This window comes from Cydia strobilella, chromosome 8, assembly GCF_947568885.1.
Source record: "Cydia strobilella chromosome 8, ilCydStro3.1, whole genome shotgun sequence".
NCBI lineage: Eukaryota > Metazoa > Arthropoda > Insecta > Lepidoptera > Tortricidae > Cydia > Cydia strobilella.
In genome coordinates this window covers 2,780,269-2,800,960 of record NC_086048.1, presented here as the reverse complement: position 1 = coordinate 2,800,960, position 20,692 = coordinate 2,780,269, and the positions used below count along the sequence as shown (strand labels likewise).

Below are 20,692 nucleotides of genomic sequence, written 5' to 3'. Positions count from 1 at the left end.
GTATTCAAAACTAGATATCTTCTCAACCTATAGGCCAATTCGAACGTACACTGACATCAGAATGATATTTGAATCATGTTATTTACTTTCGTGCGTCTCGCCCGCACCAATAGGTACATGTACGGACAAGTACGAGAGAAAACTCAAAAGAGAGATGATTCAAATATCATTCTGATGTCAGGGTAAATTGGCCTGTTAAACTCATATAACGTCTCTGTTTCGTCGTAGGCTTCTGTAAAAAAAATTAAATGTCATAAATAAAAAAAGTTTTCATACCGTCAATATCATTTCAGCAGGTGCAAGAAATGACTTTATTATTTCAGACGTTCAAGTGCGAAAAGTCACAAAATATATGATTTTTCACGCTAAATCTGAATTTTTGACGCAACAACTTTATTTTTACTTACGCCGTAGGCGCTTCTTTTAACTGAATCTGGTTTGATTAAATAAGTTATTTCTGACATAGCTCGGTTGCGATGGGTTTTCCTTGTATTATTTTTATATTATCCCTAGATTATTGAAGTTTCACAAATAATCTTTATACATATTTTTATCCTAACTCCTTTAAGTTAAGTAAAACCTTTAAAAACAAATAAAAACCTAAGTCATTAAAGTAAAATATTGTTTCGTTGTTGTTTGGTATACAATCTCGACAATCGATTTCCTATTAAGTTTAAATAAAGAACCCATAAAATATAACCACTGGTTCTTTTATACTTCTAATAAGTACTATAAAAGTGTTACGACTCCTTAAAAGCATGTGCGTGAAAGTGTTTGTCAGCGGAATATTGAGGACTAATAAAATATTGAGTGCCGAACCTCAAGTTTTACTTTGCTGGGGTAGGGTAATAATTTAATAAAACTAAATTTCCTCCCGCGGACGCTTCGGCTGTAAGATGAGCTCCCTGCCGAGGTTTTCCCGAGGGGCTACAGTATGGGGTTCTTCTAAAAAGGAGTGTACAGGTTTTCAAAGGGTCGGCAACGCGCATGTAATATCTCTGGTGTTGCAGGGGTCCATAGGCTACGGATGCTTACCATCAGGCGGGCCGTATGCTTGTTTGCCACCGAAGTGGTATAAAAAATTTTTTGTACTTACACGCGCGAGTCTACGTTAAATAAAATACGTAAAACTTGAAAACCTCTTTGTAGTCGTATCCGTTAACTTATTGTAATCGTATCCGACATCCGATATCCGATCGAACAATTTGAAAACGCTCTTAGGGTTCGATACATCTAGATTTTAGTCACACATACACATGTAACCTTGAACAAAGATATATGATCAACTGTTAACGAAATCATCAAACACTCAAAAAATACTCAAATAGGTAACGATTGAAATTCGCACTGGGGCTTCGCTCAATTCGACCAATTTACTAGTAATTGGAACTACAGTCACGTTGCAAATAGCCCGGCTGAACGTGTCTTTCGAAGATCACGTTTTACGGCAGCCATTGATATGTAAAAATATGAAAAAACTCCCTAAAGCGGTAGGACGGTCGTTATGAGGAAAAAGTAAGTCATTTTCTGAATGAACACGCACGTGCAATAAATTTTATAGAAATAATTATATCCGTAATAAAAAAAATGCTTATTATTATTCACAACGACGGGACTTAATCGCGTAAAATAAGTTTTAAATTCACCTCCGACGTTTCGAGGACGGCGTTGTCCCCGTGGTCTCGGAGAAGACTGGCTCAAGTTGACATCAACATCTTCTAGGCGCAAAAAAAAGTAAAAATCGTGAAAGTTTAAATCAGTGTTTTAAAAAAAATGCTTGCTGCAAAGCTGCTTTTATCTTTCTTTTCATCTTTTTTTATTTTTTATTTTGTCACCCGTTGACGACGTTTGTTTGTTGTTTTTTATTTTTTGTTTTGTTTTTTGTTGTTGTTCGTGGTCACCCGTTGACCACGAACGCTGTAAAGGGTTCGAAACGTCGGGATGTATTATAAATTCAATATACGCGATATAATCCGTTTTCATAGTTTTATTTCATGAGTAACTATCGCGGTAACCGAAGACAATATTTTATTTTGTATTTTTTTAGAGGAAAAAAATATTTAAAAGCGTCACTAATAACATACTCGTATCAAATTATATTTTCAAATTTTCGTCCATATTGCACACAGGGCATCTGAAAAACAAACTTCGGCAAAAATATAGGTACAAGGATAATCCGCCACGCACTTTGTCACTGTCTATACAGCCATATCAAACTAGGTTTATCTGACATAGATTCGATTGATAGTCTTTATCGTTCTCGTCTTCAATCGTAACAGGACGCGATAAAATTTTATCGAGTGCGGATAAATTCTTGACGACCTCAATGCTTTTTTAATGTTTAAGCAAAGAGAATATATAGGCTAGAGGGTTACAATCATAGTAAATTTTGTAGCCTCAGTAAATTTACTGCCATCTATCGACACATGATAAAAACTAAAAATGAAAATGTATAAAAAATACAAAAGAATGTATTAATATATAAATATAAATTATTTTTTATTTGTATTTATTATTTTTATATGATTTTGACCTATGTTCTTTCACTGATATGTGTTTAAATTGTTAAATATCAAACGGGGTCGTCAACGCCATCTAGCCGAGAATAGGCCAATGGTATAGGCGCCATCTATCCGAGAATTAATTTTCCTTGATTTCCAAGGCACGTTTTTTTCTTATACTTTATTCATCTTATACGGAGTTACATAGGTCTTGGTTTTAGGGTTTCGTTTAGTTCCGTTTTTAGATCCGTTAACTGGGGTAGCGTAAACAAACACTTCATCTGACCTAGATTTTTGTATTCGCGAGAGATCGATTGATTGAGTACTATTTTGCAAGGAAAGTTACCAGTAGAATGGATTAAAACGTTTCAGTGGCGATTTTGTTAAGTTGGTTGAGAGTTTTTTTTGCTGTGGGTAGTGGGCACCTTTATTATTGACCAAATCCTCAAATAGGATAAGGGATAAAATTGTTCGGCAAAACGGCGTTTTTTCTGTGAACATTACAAGAGTTTCTGGATACATTTTTCTAAGATTTTCATCATACAAATTTAAAGAAATAGAAGGTTTTAACATGCCTCTAAGGATGAAGTACTAATATTTTTTAAAGTCCGTTTATTTCATGATGTCCACAGGAAAGACGCATAACCCTAATTCATACTACAAAAGTTTTTGACCCGGATGCTTATTATGCAGATTAAAAGTTATTTTGAGACAATTAATATTTTATTGACAGCTTGTAATATTTATTCCATCTACTTTTGGTATATTCGGGTTATATTTATTTCATAATAGTGGTAGGTATAGGTACTTAACGCTGTTATAAGTTCTAAACATATTCCCAAGATCAATATTTAGGATAATTAAAAGGTCGCCTGTTGTGGATACTCTATAATAATATATACTTATTTTTTTGTATTAGCGTTAACCTTTTGTCTTTGTATGATAAGGATTTTATTTGCATTTGTTTTTCCCGCTTTTTCTGCTCTATAGCAGAACAGCCGAGCTTTTTGACTACCATGCACATATAAAACGTTAACAATTATTTTATTTTAATAAGAAAACTTCCGTGATAATATTTATTTATTTTATTTATTTATTTAAACTTTATTGCACAAGCAAAGAAAAATGTACAAATGGCGGACTTAATGCCAAAAGGCATTCTCTACCAGTCAACCATTAGGTCAAACAGAGACATAAATGTTGGTGCAGGATAGATTCATAAATTATAACAAGAAATAGAACCAAAAAAAAATTCAAATATTATGTATATATATATAAACATAATAACGTAAACTAACAAAATTATGATTAAATACTAATACTTAAATGATATACAAAAGATAAACTAATACATATTAGTACATACAAGATGGAGAACATTATTTAAATTCTTCTGACAGAAGATGTTTAATTATTTTATTGCTTTATTTATCACCATTTTTTTTTCAGGGCATGTCCCCACTCTCCGTCCTAATCTCCGTCTGCTACATTATCTGGTCCCTCACCGTCATCGGGATGCTCTTCGACTCCTCAACCTACGCTCCTCTCGCGGAGGTCCTCCGCTGTTCCGCGCTGGCCTTCCTCTCGAGGAGTCTGGCCATCAGCCCAGGTTACGGGACCGCATTGCAGATAGTGTATGTGGCTTCTGCGATGTTCTGGTGCCTATATACTTTGAAGTTGCTTGAGATTAAGAAGACGAAGAAGATTGTGTGAAGAGTTGATAGGCGCTACACAAGTTCTCTGCATTAGTTATGGATACGTGGGATTACAAGCTAAGCTAGGTTTATACATCGCATTGCGTAACGATTGGGGTTGTCATATGAAAAAATGGAATATCCTGACAAAAATCCGGACATCAACCTGAAATCCTGACATTTCCTGGACAGTCATTTCTCAAGAAGTGACCCAGTGGGGCACTAGCCTCTTAACTCGTCACCACATGCTGTAGCTAGGGCATAACCTTCCAGAGGTTAGTTGAGTTTTCTGATTCTGATTCTGAATCTTGACCTATGGCAACCCTACTCGTTGTCTACAATTTATGTAAGCAAAATACAGACTTAGTTTTTAAAACTTTGTAATCTCTGAGTAATGATCGTATTGACAGTATTTAAAATGATCTTTTGTGTAGCGTCTAACTAGTTAATGTGAATTGTACCTCTTTAGGTCTACTTTGTATATTTTTAGTACCAAAGCCTGCCACTACTGTGCCTTAAATAATAGTTAATAGTTAGCTTTAGACCTACTATTTGTATGACTAGATTTAAGCGTAAAGAAACTCGCATATTTTATTGGTTTATCAAACCGGATTTTTGAGAAAAAACAGACGTTTAATCATTTCTAGATGATTTATAGTTTTTCTTGTATGAAAGGGTAAATGTTGATTTTGAAATTAGGTATTGTCACAGTTATAGTAAGTGTACAAGACCGCTTTAAGGTATTATGGAAATCTAGATTTTTTCCACGTCATCCTATCGTAATGCTGTGGTAATAGTGATAAGGGTAATAAATTTCAAACAAGTTATACAAGATACCATTAATAATTTTTACTAGAGCGTCACTATTTATAGTACCTAACGTTATTTTAGCACCATAGTGAAGGATGACACGCTAGTACGCTCCGGGTCCGGACCGAGGTATCCGCTCCGACGCTTCAGTTTTCTATAGAAATCATCATGGGATTACCGATCACCCGTCATAGAAAACGAGGTGTCGGATACCTCGGCTCTGTTCTATACTATTCTATTATATTATATTCTATTCTATTCTATTCTATTCTATTCTATTCTATTCTATTCTATTCTATTCTATTCTATTCTATTCTCGGCTCGGCCCCGGAAAACTTTAACGCGAATCATCCTTAATGCGGTTAACTTCTGTGTCCTAATAGCCGGGAAATTTTAGAGGTTTGTCAATTATTATGAACTTTTCACTGCCATAGTTTTTCAACCCTGCTGTGACAAAATTCTAAAATGACCGGATACATTTGGAATACTGCATATTGTTTTAATGTTTCCTATTAGATGCAAAGGCTGATTGCTTGCAATTTTGTTCTTAAATAAGTTACGTTGTTATTATATTTTATGATATAATTTGATTTTTTATCATAATTATTTATTGTGCTTTGCTGGAATAAAATAGTGAACAAAATTAAATAAATGTTTTCTTATTAATGCTATCTTAGAGGGTTTTATAATCTAAAATAGCCCAGGGCCCACAGATGTGTATCATCAGACGCAAAAGTGCATGATGACAACATCAGTAAATTAATTCATAATTTCTCCATGCAATTTCGCAGCTCACCTAAATATCTTTGAACGCTTTTTTCTCATATAAGGATAGAAATATATCGTGATTCTGAGCGGACATAATATAAAAATTCCCAAATAAATAAAGTGTAGTGTACAACAAAATATAATATATATGGCCATCTTAATTGGCGAATAAGCGAATTTTCGAGTCTTTCTCTTATTATAGTCGTTGTAAGCGTGAAATGACAGCTGATATGACATCTTTAGCTGTCGTGGGCGTTCAAAGGTTTAGACTTGAATTTCGCATCTCCGGAAATAAGACGCCGGAAGGGTATTCCAAACAGAATTTTCTCTCCCTTTTTCTGTATTTTCACGAGGAAATTTTTCACGAGTTGGGTGTTTTTGTACATATTTTAATTCTGGTTCAGGGGCTTTGTATCAAACTTTTCTTGCTTCACTTTTCTTGAAAATTTTCAACTAACCATATATAAATGATCGTTATGGCAAGCCTACTAAGCGGAAAACAGAGCACTTTCAACTGTAGCAACAGTAAACAAAATGCCTTACGCAGCGTACTACGAAGGCGAACAACACGCTAACGCGAAGCGAAGCGATGCGAAGCGGGGTGAATCAATCTTTTGATTCCTCCTCGTTGAGAAGGCGAACGCCGTGGGCCCGCCGCGCCGCGCCGCTTCACGTTCGCGAGTTGTTCGCTTACGTAAGGCGCAGCGTTAGTAGGTAAGGATTGTAGTAGCGTAGTATTGCCAAAGTATGAAGTAGGTACAGTCAAGGGCATAAATATATATACATTCCCAAAGTTTCAAAAGTATGTGTACGCTTTACACCTTAGACAATAAAGTCGTGTACACATATTTTTAAGCCATTTGTCTGGATCGATATTTTTGCCTTCGACTGTACTTCTGGACCAGCAGATTTTAGCAACTTTCAAAATCCGCTTTCGAACTTATCCCAATGCACTTTACTACTTGAGATCATAAAAATCAATGTTGATGACCGGATTTTTGACATTTCTTGCAAGCGGCATAACACTGCATGGCTGGGTAAAGTCAGAATTGGAATGTTTCCTTAATGACGCCTTTTTGAAAAAATAATTTCAAAACATTTGGTCAATAGTACCAGTAGGATATAGACGACTCGATAAGGGGAGGCTTTAGGAGCGTTGTATTTAAAAGCTCTAACAGACGGACGTACCACGACCTTGATCCGGTTCGATTCAATTCGATCAAGTGGAAGGTAGTACGGCGTCCGTTTAAGTATATGCTGACCGAACCAAGGTCACGGTCCGGTATTTAACCATTTTTTTTCCAAAATTGCATTTTTAATTAAAATTATTATGTTGAGTTGCTTTTGTACCCGCTTAATAATAAACCTCTACATTAAATTTAATAAACAACCCAAAAAATGCAAATTATATTGCAAAACCGCTTTAGTGTTAATCTTTTGAGGCAAAAAGGAAAGGGGCTGAATTAATTCTCCCAAATATATCACGTTGTTAAAGTTTAATTTAACTTTGTTGACAGTGTGGCTTGTACAAAATTACAAATTAATAAGGGACAGTGAACATTAAAGGCATGTTTAGACGAACACTTGTTTAATTAATAAACATCAAAGTAAAGGTTTTAATAATCTCAATGATCATTTTTTTATTAGCCTACTTGGTGTCCCACTACTGCTGCCTCGTTTTCTCCATCCGACCGTGTCATCGGCATTTTCCCACCATTTGGGGTAGAATGCATCCAAATCGTCCCGCCATCTCCCTTTCGGTCTGCCTGAACCCCGGCCTGCACCGTCTATGGTGTTCCGTGGGTCCCACTCAGTAAACATTTTGTCCCACCTTTCCGGGTGCATGCGACAGACATGTCCAGCCCAGTCCCACTTAAGCTTAGCGGTCTTGACGCCTAGTATACCATTCTAGTTCTGGAGCGTATTTAGTTCCGTGTTTCTGATTCGATCAGTTCTACGAACACCTAATGATCATAATATTGGATTTTATTAAAATAAAATACATACCTTCAAGAAAAGAGCGTACTCCCACCTTAAAGTCTTGCAACCCCTCAGGTGTTGTAGACCACGGGGTCCATGGGCGACAGTTATTGCTTACCATCAGGCGATTTGTCCTCGTTTGCCTCATATATCATAAATAACCTTTTTTTTCTCGCAAGTGTGTTGAAAAACGTCGTATGAAACACGTGTGCATTGGTCATTACACATATCGGTTTTGTTATTGCGCACTCGCTTTCGCGCGCACAATATCGCCTCGTGTGTAGTGACCAACGTAGCACACTTGTATCACAACGTAGTATTAGGTATTATTTGGGTCAAAAACTTTTTAAATAACATGAGTTAAAGTTTTGCGCCTTTCTTATGGACATCATAAAATAAATGGACTTAGCATAATTTTCTTCCTGAACCCTTACCTGTACACTACTTTTTTTAAGAACTTCATATTGCAGTACCTCGAGAAAACCTCGGCAGGGAGTTTATTTCACAGCTGGAGCATCCGCGGGAGGAAATTCCTCTTAAATCGCACAGTGCGGGACCACTTAGGTTCTAAGGTATGAGGACGAACACCCTGCCGACGGCGTGCGTTGCGGTGAGGTGGTGATTTAACTGACATTAATAAAATTTGTCCTTTGGAAATTTTGAATCTCATATTTCCGGTAAAATATTCCGATCCCTTCTAATAACATTATATTCTGTAGTAACCATAACCAAGTAACTTTAGCATGGCAAGGAAGTGAGGGGAAATTACTCTTAAAATTGCACAGTGAGGAACCAATGTTGAGGACGAACACCCTGCCGACGGCGTGCAGTGCGGTGAGATGGTGATTTATTCGACATTCATAAAACATGACGTTTTCAATCAAAAGGTACCACATTGTCGCTAGTCGATAAGGTTGATTTCTAATTGAAGCTATATGGAAATAGCGCGTTACTGACAAGCAACAATAAGTACCCTTTTGGTTGAAAATGGCACAAATATGTGTCCTTTGGAAATTTCGAGTCTCATATTTCTGCTTAAATATTCCGATACGTTCTAATAACAATATACGCTGTAATAACCATAACCAGTAACTATAGCATGTCAAGGGAGTGGGGAAATTCCTCTTAAACTGCACAGTGAGGGACTAATGTTCTAAGGTGTGAGGACGAACACCCTGCCGACGGCGTGCGGTGCGGTGAGATGGTGATTTAATCGACATTCATAAAATTTAATATGTGTCCTTTGGAAATTTCGAGTCTCATATTTCTGCTTAAATATTCCGATACGTTCTAATAACATTATACGCTGTAATAACCATAACCAGTAACTATAGCATGGCAAGGGAGTGAGGAAATTCCTCTTAAACCGCACAGTGAGGGACCAATGTTCTAAGGTGTGAGTACGAACACCCTACCGACGGCGTGCGGTGCGGTGAGATGGTGATTTAATCGACATTCATAAAATATGTGTCCTTTGGAAATTTCGAGTCTCATATTTCTGCTTATTCCGATACGTTCTAACAAGATAATACTCTGTAATAACCATAACTAGTAACTTCAGCATTGCAAGGGTGTCCCTAACGAAGTTCTCTAACTCGAGTAACTTCGGCGCTAACTATGATGTAATGTCGAGAAGTATTAGTGTGATCCATGTTGTCAAGCTTTAAATGTATATCGTCGCTACACATACTCGACCTCATATCTGCAACAATCATTTGATGGAAATGTCGCTTTTCTTTCATTCGGAATACGGGTGTTTTTGTCATCAAATTAGTGTTGCAGATACGAGGTTGAGTAAGTATAACGGCGATATTTGAAGTCCTGCCTTACTACTAAGTCAAAGTACATTTTAGTACATGTTGGTAAAAGTAAGTTAGTAGGACAATTAAGTGTAGAACGAATGCTTGTATCAAATCTTCCCAAGATAATGGAATAACTAAGTGAGGTAGGTGAGGTGAGGTGAGTGGGGTAAGAGGCGAACAATGAACGATTTCATAATATCAAATATTTACATAAGTACAATTTTGCCGGAAAAAAGGTAGGTACCTGTATATTAGTCTTCTGTTATCATTAAGTGTTCATATTGTATAATTTAGAATAATATAAAATAAAATGTATTCAGGACGCAACAAAAACTTAAACTTTTATTACGTCACTGAAAAGGTTTCCACTCAGCTTGGTGTCAAGGTACCTTTTGAATGCCTTAAAGCTGGTATTTCGTGGAAATCCTTAAGTAGGTATGATGTATAAAAAAAAAGACCGTAAACCAATTTGGTTACATTAGTTTTAATATATTTTATTTTATTTTATTAGTTAGTGTGAACTTAGCTTTATAATATAATAGCCCGGTGCTATTACCTCTCCTCACGTTATCACAGCGGGCTGAATACAATATTATCTCTACAATGTTAGCTTGTTGTTAAATAATGAATATACTTAAGAGGCCGGTGTCGATTTTAGTCGCAAAAATGTAAAATTTTATTACCAAATTGAAATAGCAAGTACTGGTTTCTATTAGCACGTCTTCTTATCTTGCCTTTTATCAGATCAATTCTTTGAAAACAGATTCACTAAATTAGTAATGATTTTTTTTCTGATGGACGTTTAGGTAAACGCGCGTAAAGCACTGATTTTGTCGCTCTTGTTTGTAAATTTCGTAAAGTTTGGACTGCTAAAAATGGTAAATTTGTATTACACATGTTCTGTACTTGACCTTTATCAGATTACATTTTTGTTATATGACTTAGTTCGAGGAAATGAAAGTTAAACGAATTCAATTTTCTCTAGAAATTACTTCAAAACAAGTGACAATTTCTCTGACAGTCGACTTAATTTCAACGTCATTTTGATACTTAAACAATCTACAACATTTGCTGAAACTATTCTTATACATCAATTTGTATAATTTACCACCATAATTTTTTGATGAATTTTTAAAAACTGCCTCTTCTCTTCATATATTACCGGTGACGCACGCTCGCGACCTCATTATTAAAAGGCAAGATGAGAAAACGTGCTAATAGAAACCAATACTTGTTATTTAGATATTACGTAACAAAACGTGTATAATTTCAACGACTAAATCTATCAATTTTACATTTTTGCTCCAAAATCGACTACGGCCTCTTATACTAAATACTCCGACCAGCCAACCCCATTCGTGAAAATGAATGATATTCACACAAACAAACGTACGGACGCGATGCGTTCGGCTGCGTTCGGGTGACATCGGCGGCGCTCGGCTCCGTGAGCAGTTGAGCACTGACCTAGGGTAACAATTGTAACAAACTATGAGTCTATTACTTACTGTACAATGTCGTTTGTAGCATAATTTTATCTCATAATCACACTTCGTTGTTAACGTTGCAATTCATTGAAAATAAGGGCTATCAAAACTATCTACCGTTGTTAGGGTCCCGTACCCAAAGGGTAAAAACGGGACCCTATTACCAAGACTTCGATGTCTGTCTGTCTGTCGATGTGTCACCAGACTGTATCTCATGAACCGTGATAGCTAGACAGTTGATATTTTCACAGATGATGTATTTCTGTTGCCGCTATAACAACAAATACTAAAAGGCACGGAACTCTCGGTGGACGTTATTCCGTTCCAGTCACCTGGCGTTTATAAAATTAATTGCAGTTGTGGTAGTTTCTATATCGGAGAAACAAAGCGCACCATAGCAGAAAGAGTTAAGGAACATATCGCAGCTGTCAAAAATCGTCAAGTGAACAAGTCTGCCGTGGCCAAGGGCCTGACACTCTTTGATAGAGAAAGATAGTCTTATTGCGATTCCTATAAGAGGAAAGAGAAAATAGTGCCATGCTTTGTCCTTATCACCGACCGGGTTTTTTTTCATGGTCGGGTTATGGCAGCATAGGCAGGAGGCGATGGCAAAATACCGAAATTTATAAGAGTAAAAGAGAAAAAGGATTATGCTGCCATACATGAATATGTCTTTCTCTTACCCCTGGTCGCTCGGTTTCATGTCTATAACTACTATACTATGTCTATGGCCGTGGCTGAGCATTTACTGGAGTCAGGACCAAACCACTGGATTGAGCTGCATAACCCTAAAATCCTTTCCCTGGATCGCCATTTCTACAGTAGAAAAACGAGAGGCTATTAAGATCAAAAACATTGCAATTTCAATCGGAACGAGGGTTTTACGATCTCGTCCACATGGAATCCAGTCATTAGTAAATAGCGGAAACGAATATCGACAGTCGATAAATCGAATATCGTTAGTTTTGTGTGCCGACAGAGTAACATTATTAGCACTAGGGCGCCGTTCAAGCTGATAAACAAGACCAAGTGCGGGTAGTTCGAAAAACTCGCGCGGCCAAAAGATGTTGATGTCAACTTTAGCCAGTCTTCTCCGAGATCACGGGGACAACACCGTCCTCGAAACGTCGGAGGTATAAACTTATTTTACGCGATTAAGTTCCGCTTTCGTTGTGAATAATAATGAAAAATATATGCAGTTTCGCAACAGGGTCGCCAGAACGGTGCCTGTTTTTATGGCACAGTTGAAATGCCTAATCTATGCATTGAGGTTGCTGGCAGACACGCCAAAATTAGCTACGAGTTTACACAATCCTAGTAATGCAGTCCGCGACGCACTATAGCCTCCGGAGCTCAGTTGTAGAGTCTGGTCGCTGGCACGCCCTGCCGCCGCCACTCGTACTGCCGAGACGTGTCCGTTCCCACGCCGACTCACCCTCGAAGGACCAGGATAACTATCCACGAATTCGAATTAAACTAATTACGACACTTGTAAAAACTGACTTTTATTAATCGCGGTACAAGGTATAAAAATACTCCTAACACGGTAACTGAGAGTAGAACGACTGGGCACTTTAAACTTCTTCAGGTTTTCTTGAGGACTTTTTGATAGTAGAAGCTGCTTTTCCGATACTGTGCCTACCCAGTCGTCCTTCCCTGTATTTATACGAAAATTTAAGAAAAGGAAAGCTCCTACGATAAGGAGATAAGATCGATTTCCATTCGTTCGATTCGAAGGGCTCTGATTGGCTAATGACGCTATCCGGCCGCCATCGCCTCGATTTTAGTTATCTCGTTATCGCTTACATTATGTTTACTTAATTAATCACGTAATTATCGAATTAAAACTTATGTATCCTAACATCTAAACCATTAGGCTACTCGATTAGCGAATCTCTTCTGTTCTGCTCGGTAATACTCACACAATACGGGCTATTGTCCGCTCGCGTCGAGGACAATAGCGCGGGTTTTTTGCCCTTTCGCTGGCCGAATACAATACTTTGGCTAGGCCTATGACAATAGTACCTGCACTGATCGATAAACGATATTATTCTCTATGATTTCTACATACATTATTATGGTCGGATATTTATAATTTACGTGATATTTGATCGAACGTACTAACTCCATAGTAAAATCTGAGCGATATCGAAATGCTCGGCGGATTTTGTGTGACCAATGAGAAGTTGATCGTGCGTCCTGCTCATTCTTACCTATCCTTGTCTACATTTTCTTATGATTGGCTATAATTCGTGAGCCAATTAACGAATCTACATTTTAATCTCTTTCTAATGCTTTATCTCACTCTTTTTACTATGGGATTAGGAATTCAAGGGAAATAATTTGACCTTTTCTTATGAAATCGAATGAAACCTAGATACATAACTAATCCTAGGCTATAAAATAACGCGTATATACATGTTACTTACGAACTAATAACAATCTAGAGCGAATTTGCCTACCTAAACGATAAAATCTTTATTAAGAATACAATCTTAAACTATTCGATTTAAATTAACTTAGAATCATCTACTGTCGTGTTAGAGCGTCGCTAACATTTTGTCCCCGCAGTCGAAGACTCCTGGTGTCTGGGTTGCGACGCGATGACCGCAAGCCTACAGGTTGGCCTGCGTAGCGTCCCGTGCCTCGTCCTGATGTCTGCGGAGCGAACCCGTCCGTCGGGTCCATGGTAGACGATCTCGACGACTCCTTTGGGCCACACGCTACGTGGTCCGTTCGGCTCGGATATGATGACCACATCTCCCGGCTGGATCTGTCGCCCTCCGTCATCGGACGACTTGCGTGGTGCCAGAAGTGGGAAGTATTCCTTCGTCCAGCGCCGCCAGAAGTGGTCAGCTAGCGCCTGGGCAGCTTTCCATTGTCTCGTCTCGTTCTCGTCGTAGGCTCCAATCATCGGTAGGTTAGCGTTTTGGAGCAAAAGAAAGTGTGCCGGTGTGAGACTTTCTTCGCTGTCCGGGTCTACGTTGACGTGTGTAAGCGGTCTTCGGTTGACGATATTTTCGATTTCGGTCAATATAGTTTCGAAAACTTCGGGTTTCGGGGCTCTAGTATTGAATGTATAGAGCATTGCTGTCTTCACGGTGCGCACCATGCGCTCCCAAGCTCCGCCTGCCGAGGGGTTGCCGGGGGGAATGAATTTCCAATTCATTCGCTGTTGCACGCCGTAGGTTTGTAGTTGCGGAAGCCATTGTCGGTAGGCCTCACGCAGCTCGTTCGATGCGGCCTTAAAGCACGTTGCGTTGTCGCTATACATGGTGCTCGGCCATCCTCGCCTCGCTGCGAAGCGACGTAGCGCGAGGAGTGCGCTGTCCGTTGACAGGCTGTATACACTTTCCAAGTGTATGGCTCGTGTTGCTAGGCATGTGTACAGACACACCCAGCGCTTCTCTCGTCGTCGGCCTATGGTCACGTACATAGGACCTAGGTAATCTTGCGCGGTGTAGGTGAATGGCCTCTGGTAAGCCTGTAGTCGCTCGGGTGGTAGGTCGCCAAGAGGTTGCGCGCGCGGCAAGGCTCGGCGTAGCCTGCACAGCGCGCAATCTCGCGCCACAGCTTTCACGGTCGGTCGTAACTGCAAAATCCAATAATTTTGACGCAATTGATTTATAACGGCCTCGTTATGTATATGCGCTGATCGTCTGTGAGCTCGTAGGACCATTAATCTGGTAAATGGATCCCTTCCGTCTAATATAACAGGATGCAGTGATGAGTACAAGACTGGAGCGCTACCTAAGCGGGTTTTCATACGTAGCACGCCGTCATCGCTCAGCTCGGGTGCTAGAGTGTATAATCTCGATTTCTTCTCCAGTTCTCGTCCCGCGTTCAGTGTTCGTATCTCGTCCGGGAAGCTCCTCCGCTGACTATTTTGTAGCCACATATGCTCGGCTCGCTTAATGTGACTTACTTGAAGCTGTAGTCTTCTATTTCTCGTTTTCAATTTTTCTACGAATAGCAACACGTAGGCTGTAGAGTTGATTAGTCGATCGTAGTTACTGAAACGTCGTATGTCCGGTAACACGCTCGATGGGTCCGGTCTCGATATAGTCGTAGTCAGCGTGGTCTCCGCCTTCACGTTAGACTTCTTTTCAGGGAGGTCTTCACTCGGTTTTTCAGTGATATTTTGACTCGGCCACTCCGCCTCGGGTCGGCGTAGAAATGGCGGGCCTTTATACCAATCGTCGTCGATGTCGATTTTCCTCGTCGGCTTGCCTCGTGTAGCGTGGTCTGCCGGGTTCACGTCGGTCGGCACGTACCTCCACGCTTGTCGGTCCGATTTTTCAGCTATTTCAGCTAAGCGGTGTGACACGAACGGCTTGTAGTTTCGTGCGTCGTCTCTGATCCATCCTAGCAGCACTTGCGAGTCCGTCCAATAACTTACTTTTTCAATATCGTATCTCTGTTCGTTTTTTATTGTGTCTGCCAGTCGGACTCCGATAATTGCAGCTGTCAGCTCCAGCCTCGGCACGGAAAGTACTTTCAGGGGACAAACCCTACTCTTACCCGCCGCCAGGCTGACCTGCACTTCGTGTTCCGCGTTCTCTATGCGCCAATACGCTACAGCGCAATATGCCTCGGTCGATGCGTCTGTAAAAATGTGTAGAGTGTACCTTGTTACTCTACTCGGCGACTCGTATTGCCTCGGAATGCGTAGAGTCGCTACAAATTTCAGTGCTTTCAGCCACTGAAAAAAGTCTTCGGCTTCTTCGTTCGGTAACGGTGCGTCCCATGTCGTCCCTTTCGCCCATACTCGTTGAAAAATAATCTTCGCGCTTATTACGTATTGTGCGATAAGTCCCATCGGGTCGTAAATGGACATTATCGCGCTAAGTAGCTCCCTTTTTGTCGGCAGTCGCTCGCGAGTCTTCACGGCCTCCGGTACACGCAGCATCTTCGTGTTGTAGCCTAGCGTATCGGTGCTAGGGTCCCAGGTCATACCTAGAACGGTCTGCTGTCTCTCGCCTAGATGCGTCGGCTCCTGTGCGTGCAATTCCGGCTCTATACTCGCTAGCAATCGTTCGCTGTTACTCGCGTAGCCTCGCAAGTGAAAGTTCCCTTCGGCGTGAGAGTCTCGTACCTGCGATGATGTTCTTAACAGCTCGTTTTCGGTTTTGTATGACGCCACGTAGTCATCCATGTAGTGGTTGTTCTGGATATCGTAGACCGCCTCGGGATACTTATCTGCGTTATCGATCGCATTCCGGTTGCGCACGGAATGCGCGAGAAAAGGTGACGACACGTTCCCAAAACAAACTCGATTAAGTTTGTAAACCTGCGGCTCCATGTCTCTTCTTGTACCTCGCCACAAGAAGAGCTGGCTCTGTTGGTCCTCGGCTCGTATCTGGATCTGAAGAAACATCTCCTGTATGTCCGCTACTACTGCGAAGCTCCATTCGCGAAACCTCAGTAGTATGCCTAACAGGCTCTGTAGCAAGTCCGGTCCCGCTAAGATGTAATCATTCAGACTGTTTCCTTGGCTTTTTGCTGCGCAGTCGAATACGGCTCTCCCTTTTCCTTTGTTGAGGTTAAACACGCTGAAATGCGGCAAAAACCAAGTTCGATCGGTTTGTGGTGGTTCCATTATGCGTTCAGCATATCCTTTTTGTAGTAACTTCCGTATCTGGGCTGCGTAGTCCGCGGCAAAGTCCTTATCGCGTCGCATTCGCGATTCCAGATTATGCAATCTCGATCGTGCCATTGCATAACTCGGTGGTAGCTTCACTTCGTCGGACGCCCACAGTTGTCCTACCTCGTACCGGCCTCTCGTAGTTTTGCGTACCGTAGCGTTGAATATGTCGATGGCTCGCTGATCGCTCGGACTTACATTTTCTTTCTGTGTTACTCCAAGCGCCTCGATCGACCAATGTTTCTTCACTTGCTCGTTCAAGTCTTCGTCGTCGGTACGACAATGCATGACTGTTTGCTCGACGGTACGAATTATACGCGGCATTCTTCCGAAAAATGCCCATCCCAATGGAGTCTTCATCGCGCACGGCTCGTCCTCGCCGCCCTGCCTTATCTCCATGGGAGTTATTAAATGACTAAAGTCACCTCCAATCAGCATCTGTGGTACTCCCGTACCTGTGTAGCACTCGTCTCCTAGGTCTGCGAGATGCTCGTACTTCATTAACTCGGCTTTATTGAGCGACTGCGATCTGATTCCCAAACCTTCTACTGTTTTTACGACGATCCCGTGTGCGGTGCCTCCTCGTGCAGATCTCACTGTTGCCTTTACCGTTTGCGTGATTGATGTATGCTTCAGATTGCGTATTCCGCGGATACAGAGGGGCTCGTCCTCGCCCACTGCTCCTATCTCGTCCGCGACATCTTGATCTATCATTGATAGCGTCGATCCGTCGTCTAAAAAGGCAAAAATTTGAACTGTACCTTTCGGGCCTGTTACCGTAACAGGTAGCACCTTGAGCAGCACGTTATAGTTCGGGGTCGATGACACGTACACGCGTGGGTCGTTGTCCTCTCGTTCTGAGGGCCGCGGCTCCGCTCTCGCCGCTGGCTCGACCGATGACGTAACTCTCGGAGGGGCAACCGCTCGTTGCGCAGACAGAGTTACCGCCATTGTAGTGTCTTCGTTTGGCTCCTGCATCGGGTCAGCATGGAGTAATCGATGATGCACGTGCGGGCAGCCTGCCACGCCACACGCTTTCGCCTTACATTGAATCTTGAGATGTTTCGCGTCCATACATCTGTAGCAGATCCTGTTCAGCTTCGCCCATTCCCATCTCGCTCCTATGCTCTGTGTGGCGAGCTTACGACAGTCCGGTGTCGAATGATTGCCCCCACAATACAGGCACGTTGACTTCGCGACGTTTACATGACGAGCGGCGTACGTGACTTTCGGGCCAATCGCGTAGCGGCTCGCGTTCGCGGTAGCCGGAGTGGGGTAGCGCGGCGCGGATGCAGTCAGTCGAGCGCCGGTCGCGCGCGCGTGCGGCGGTGCATACGGGGTCTGCGCGCGCACCGGGGCCGCGCGAGCGTGACAGAACGACATCTCTTGCTCGCTCTCCTCCATCAGGAAATCCGCGAGTTGTAGAATCTCCGGATCGTCGATGTCCCGATGCCTGGCTGCATAGTCGCACCATCTGCTGCGTAAATGAGGCGATAATCGGTCCGTGACTTCTCGTATGAGCATCGGATTATCGGCATAGTGTCTTCGGTCGACGTCTATGATTGTTGACACTATGTTCATAATCTTGATTGCGAAAGTGTTGAGATCGTTCGCGCTCGGTCCCAACTGCGGCAGTCTTCGCAAATCTTCGATCGCCTTGTCCAAAAGCACTTCGCTTCGGCCAAACTGCTTCTTCAATATCCGCATTATCATGTCTGGTTTCGTAGCGGTCGATAGGACGTGTGACACGCACGTCTTCGCGTCCCCGCGTAACGCCATACGCAGTCTCGCGACGTTTTCGTAGTCCGTAAACTTGTATCTCTTCGACGTCTCGGTGTACGTATTGTAGAAACTTCGCCACTCACTTACATCGCCGTAGAAGTGGGGCAACTCGAATATATCTTTCGGTGCCGGACGAGCCGCCATTTGCATTCTCTCGAATAACTGCAGCATAGACTCCGCAACCGTACCTTCGTTCGTGAGCTGCGTACGTGCCGTGTGCGGCGTACGGGGCTCGTCCGGTGGCGATAACGATCGCCGACGATCCTCGCGGCTCGGTGAGCGACGTCGAATATGCCGCTCCGCCTGCGTAGGTCGCCTGGGAGTGTCGTAGTCTGGCGGTGGCTCGTTGGCTAACCTTTTGTTGGACTTGACGGGCTCGGTTCGCGTCTTGTCCTGCGATTCGTCCATCCACTTAAGGATTCTTCTTTGTTTTTGCGGCTCGACGTCGTCTGGATCGGAAACCGCGTCGGTCGTACTACCTTCTGCACGTATTTGCAGCTTCTGGGTTTCTAGCCGCTTACGAATTAAGTCGGCTTCGAGTTGTAACTCCTTTTTCTTGATCGCCGCTAGCCGCTCGTCCGCTTCCAACTCGATCTGGGAGACTCTGGCTTCGACGATAGTACTCGCGCACGAACGCACGGAATGAGAGCGGGTAGGGGCATACGGGGTGCTTGCCTCCCTAGGAGTTACCTGCGGTTGTGACGTCGTATAGTCTCTGGTGACTGTCTTCGGATGACGTGACGGTATCGGTGTCGGTCTCGATAGACGCCGTAAGCGCTTCTTGAGATCCTTGCTCCACAGCATCATTGTATCTTGCGATGGAGACCTCGGTGGCCTCGGTAAGTCCCCAAACCTGGGTTCGATCGGTGGTAGCGCGGCCGCTGCGCCGAGCGGCTCGGCACTCGCAGCGCGCTGATTGGTCCTTTCTGCGCCGGTCGACTCGGCAGGTGGAGGGGAGAGACGCTCCGCGTCGGCGCCTCCGGCCCTCTCTGCAGCTACGCGGGCGAGCTCACGCGCTTGAGCCGCCGCCGCGCCCTCGTCTAGGAAGCGCTGCCTGTCTTCGTCGATCCGCGACGCTGACTTCGACCTCGTTTTTACCATATTGAGAGACATGGGCTTGAACACGACGTCTCGATGGGCTGACAGGAAATCCGGCTCCTCGAAGGACCAGAAAATAATGCAGTCCGCGACGCACTATAGCCTCCGGAGCTCAGTTGTAGAGTCTGGTCGCTGGCACGCCCTGCCGCCGCCACTCGTACTGCCGAGACGTGTCCGTTCCCACGCCGACTCACCCTCGAAGGACCAGGATAACTATCCACGAATTCGAATTAAACTAATTACGACACTTGTAAAAACTGACTTTTATTAATCGCGGTACAAGGTATAAAAATACTCCTAACACGGTAACTGAGAGTAGAACGACTGGGCACTTTAAACTTCTTCAGGTTTTCTTGAGGACTTTTTGATAGTAGAAGCTGCTTTTCCGATACTGTGCCTACCCAGTCGTCCTTCCCTGTATTTATACGAAAATTTAAGAAAAGGAAAGCTCCTACGATAAGGAGATAAGATCGATTTCCATTCGTTCGATTCGAAGGGCTCTGATTGGCTAATGACGCTATCCGGCCGCCATCGCCTCGATTTTAGTTATCTCGTTATCGCTTACATTATGTTTACTTAATTAATCACGTAATTATCGAATTAAAACTTATGTATCCTAACATCTAAACCATTAGGCTACTCGATTAGCGAATCTCTTCTGTTCTGCTCGGTAATACTCACACAATACGGGCTATTGTCCGCTCGCGTCGAGGACAATAGCGCGGGTTTTTTGCCCTTTCGCTGGCCGAATACAATACTTTGGCTAGGCCTATGACAATAGTACCTGCACTGATCGATAAACGATATTATTCTCTATGATTTCTACATACATTATTATGGTCGGATATTTATAATTTACGTGATATTTGATCGAACGTACTAACTCCATAGTAAAATCTGAGCGATATCGAAATGCTCGGCGGATTTTGTGTGACCAATGAGAAGTTGATCGTGCGTCCTGCTCATTCTTACCTATCCTTGTCTACATTTTCTTATGATTGGCTATAATTCGTGAGCCAATTAACGAATCTACATTTTAATCTCTTTCTAATGCTTTATCTCACTCTTTTTACTATGGGATTAGGAATTCAAGGGAAATAATTTGACCTTTTCTTATGAAATCGAATGA

General features: G+C 42.2%; 2 protein-coding genes across 2 annotated transcripts in view; one reads left to right on the top strand and one right to left on the bottom strand.

Annotated features, from left to right (window-relative positions):
* The window catches only part of LOC134743464 (alkylglycerol monooxygenase-like), a 49,972-nt gene extending 44,711 nt beyond the window's left edge, over positions 1–5,261 (top strand). Inside the window, exon 10 of the mRNA XM_063676903.1 lies at positions 3,951–5,261. Coding sequence (XP_063532973.1) covers positions 3,951–4,214 — 264 coding nt within the window. The 3' untranslated portion in view covers positions 4,215–5,261. The remainder of the gene's footprint in view (positions 1–3,950) is intronic.
* An 8,329-nt stretch (positions 5,262–13,590) lies between these two features.
* On the bottom strand, positions 13,591–19,566 carry LOC134743377 (uncharacterized). Its single transcript, XM_063676769.1, has one exon. It carries the CDS (start codon positions 19,564–19,566, stop codon positions 13,591–13,593), a length of 5,976 nt encoding a protein of 1,991 aa, XP_063532839.1.
* Positions 19,567–20,692: the final 1,126 nt, after the last annotated feature.

Bases quoted from the DNA above. Each gene is read 5' to 3' on its own strand.
- LOC134743377 (XM_063676769.1), bottom strand. From the start codon at position 19,566: ATGGTAAAAACGAGGTCGAAGTCAGCGTCGCGGATCGACGAAGACAGG.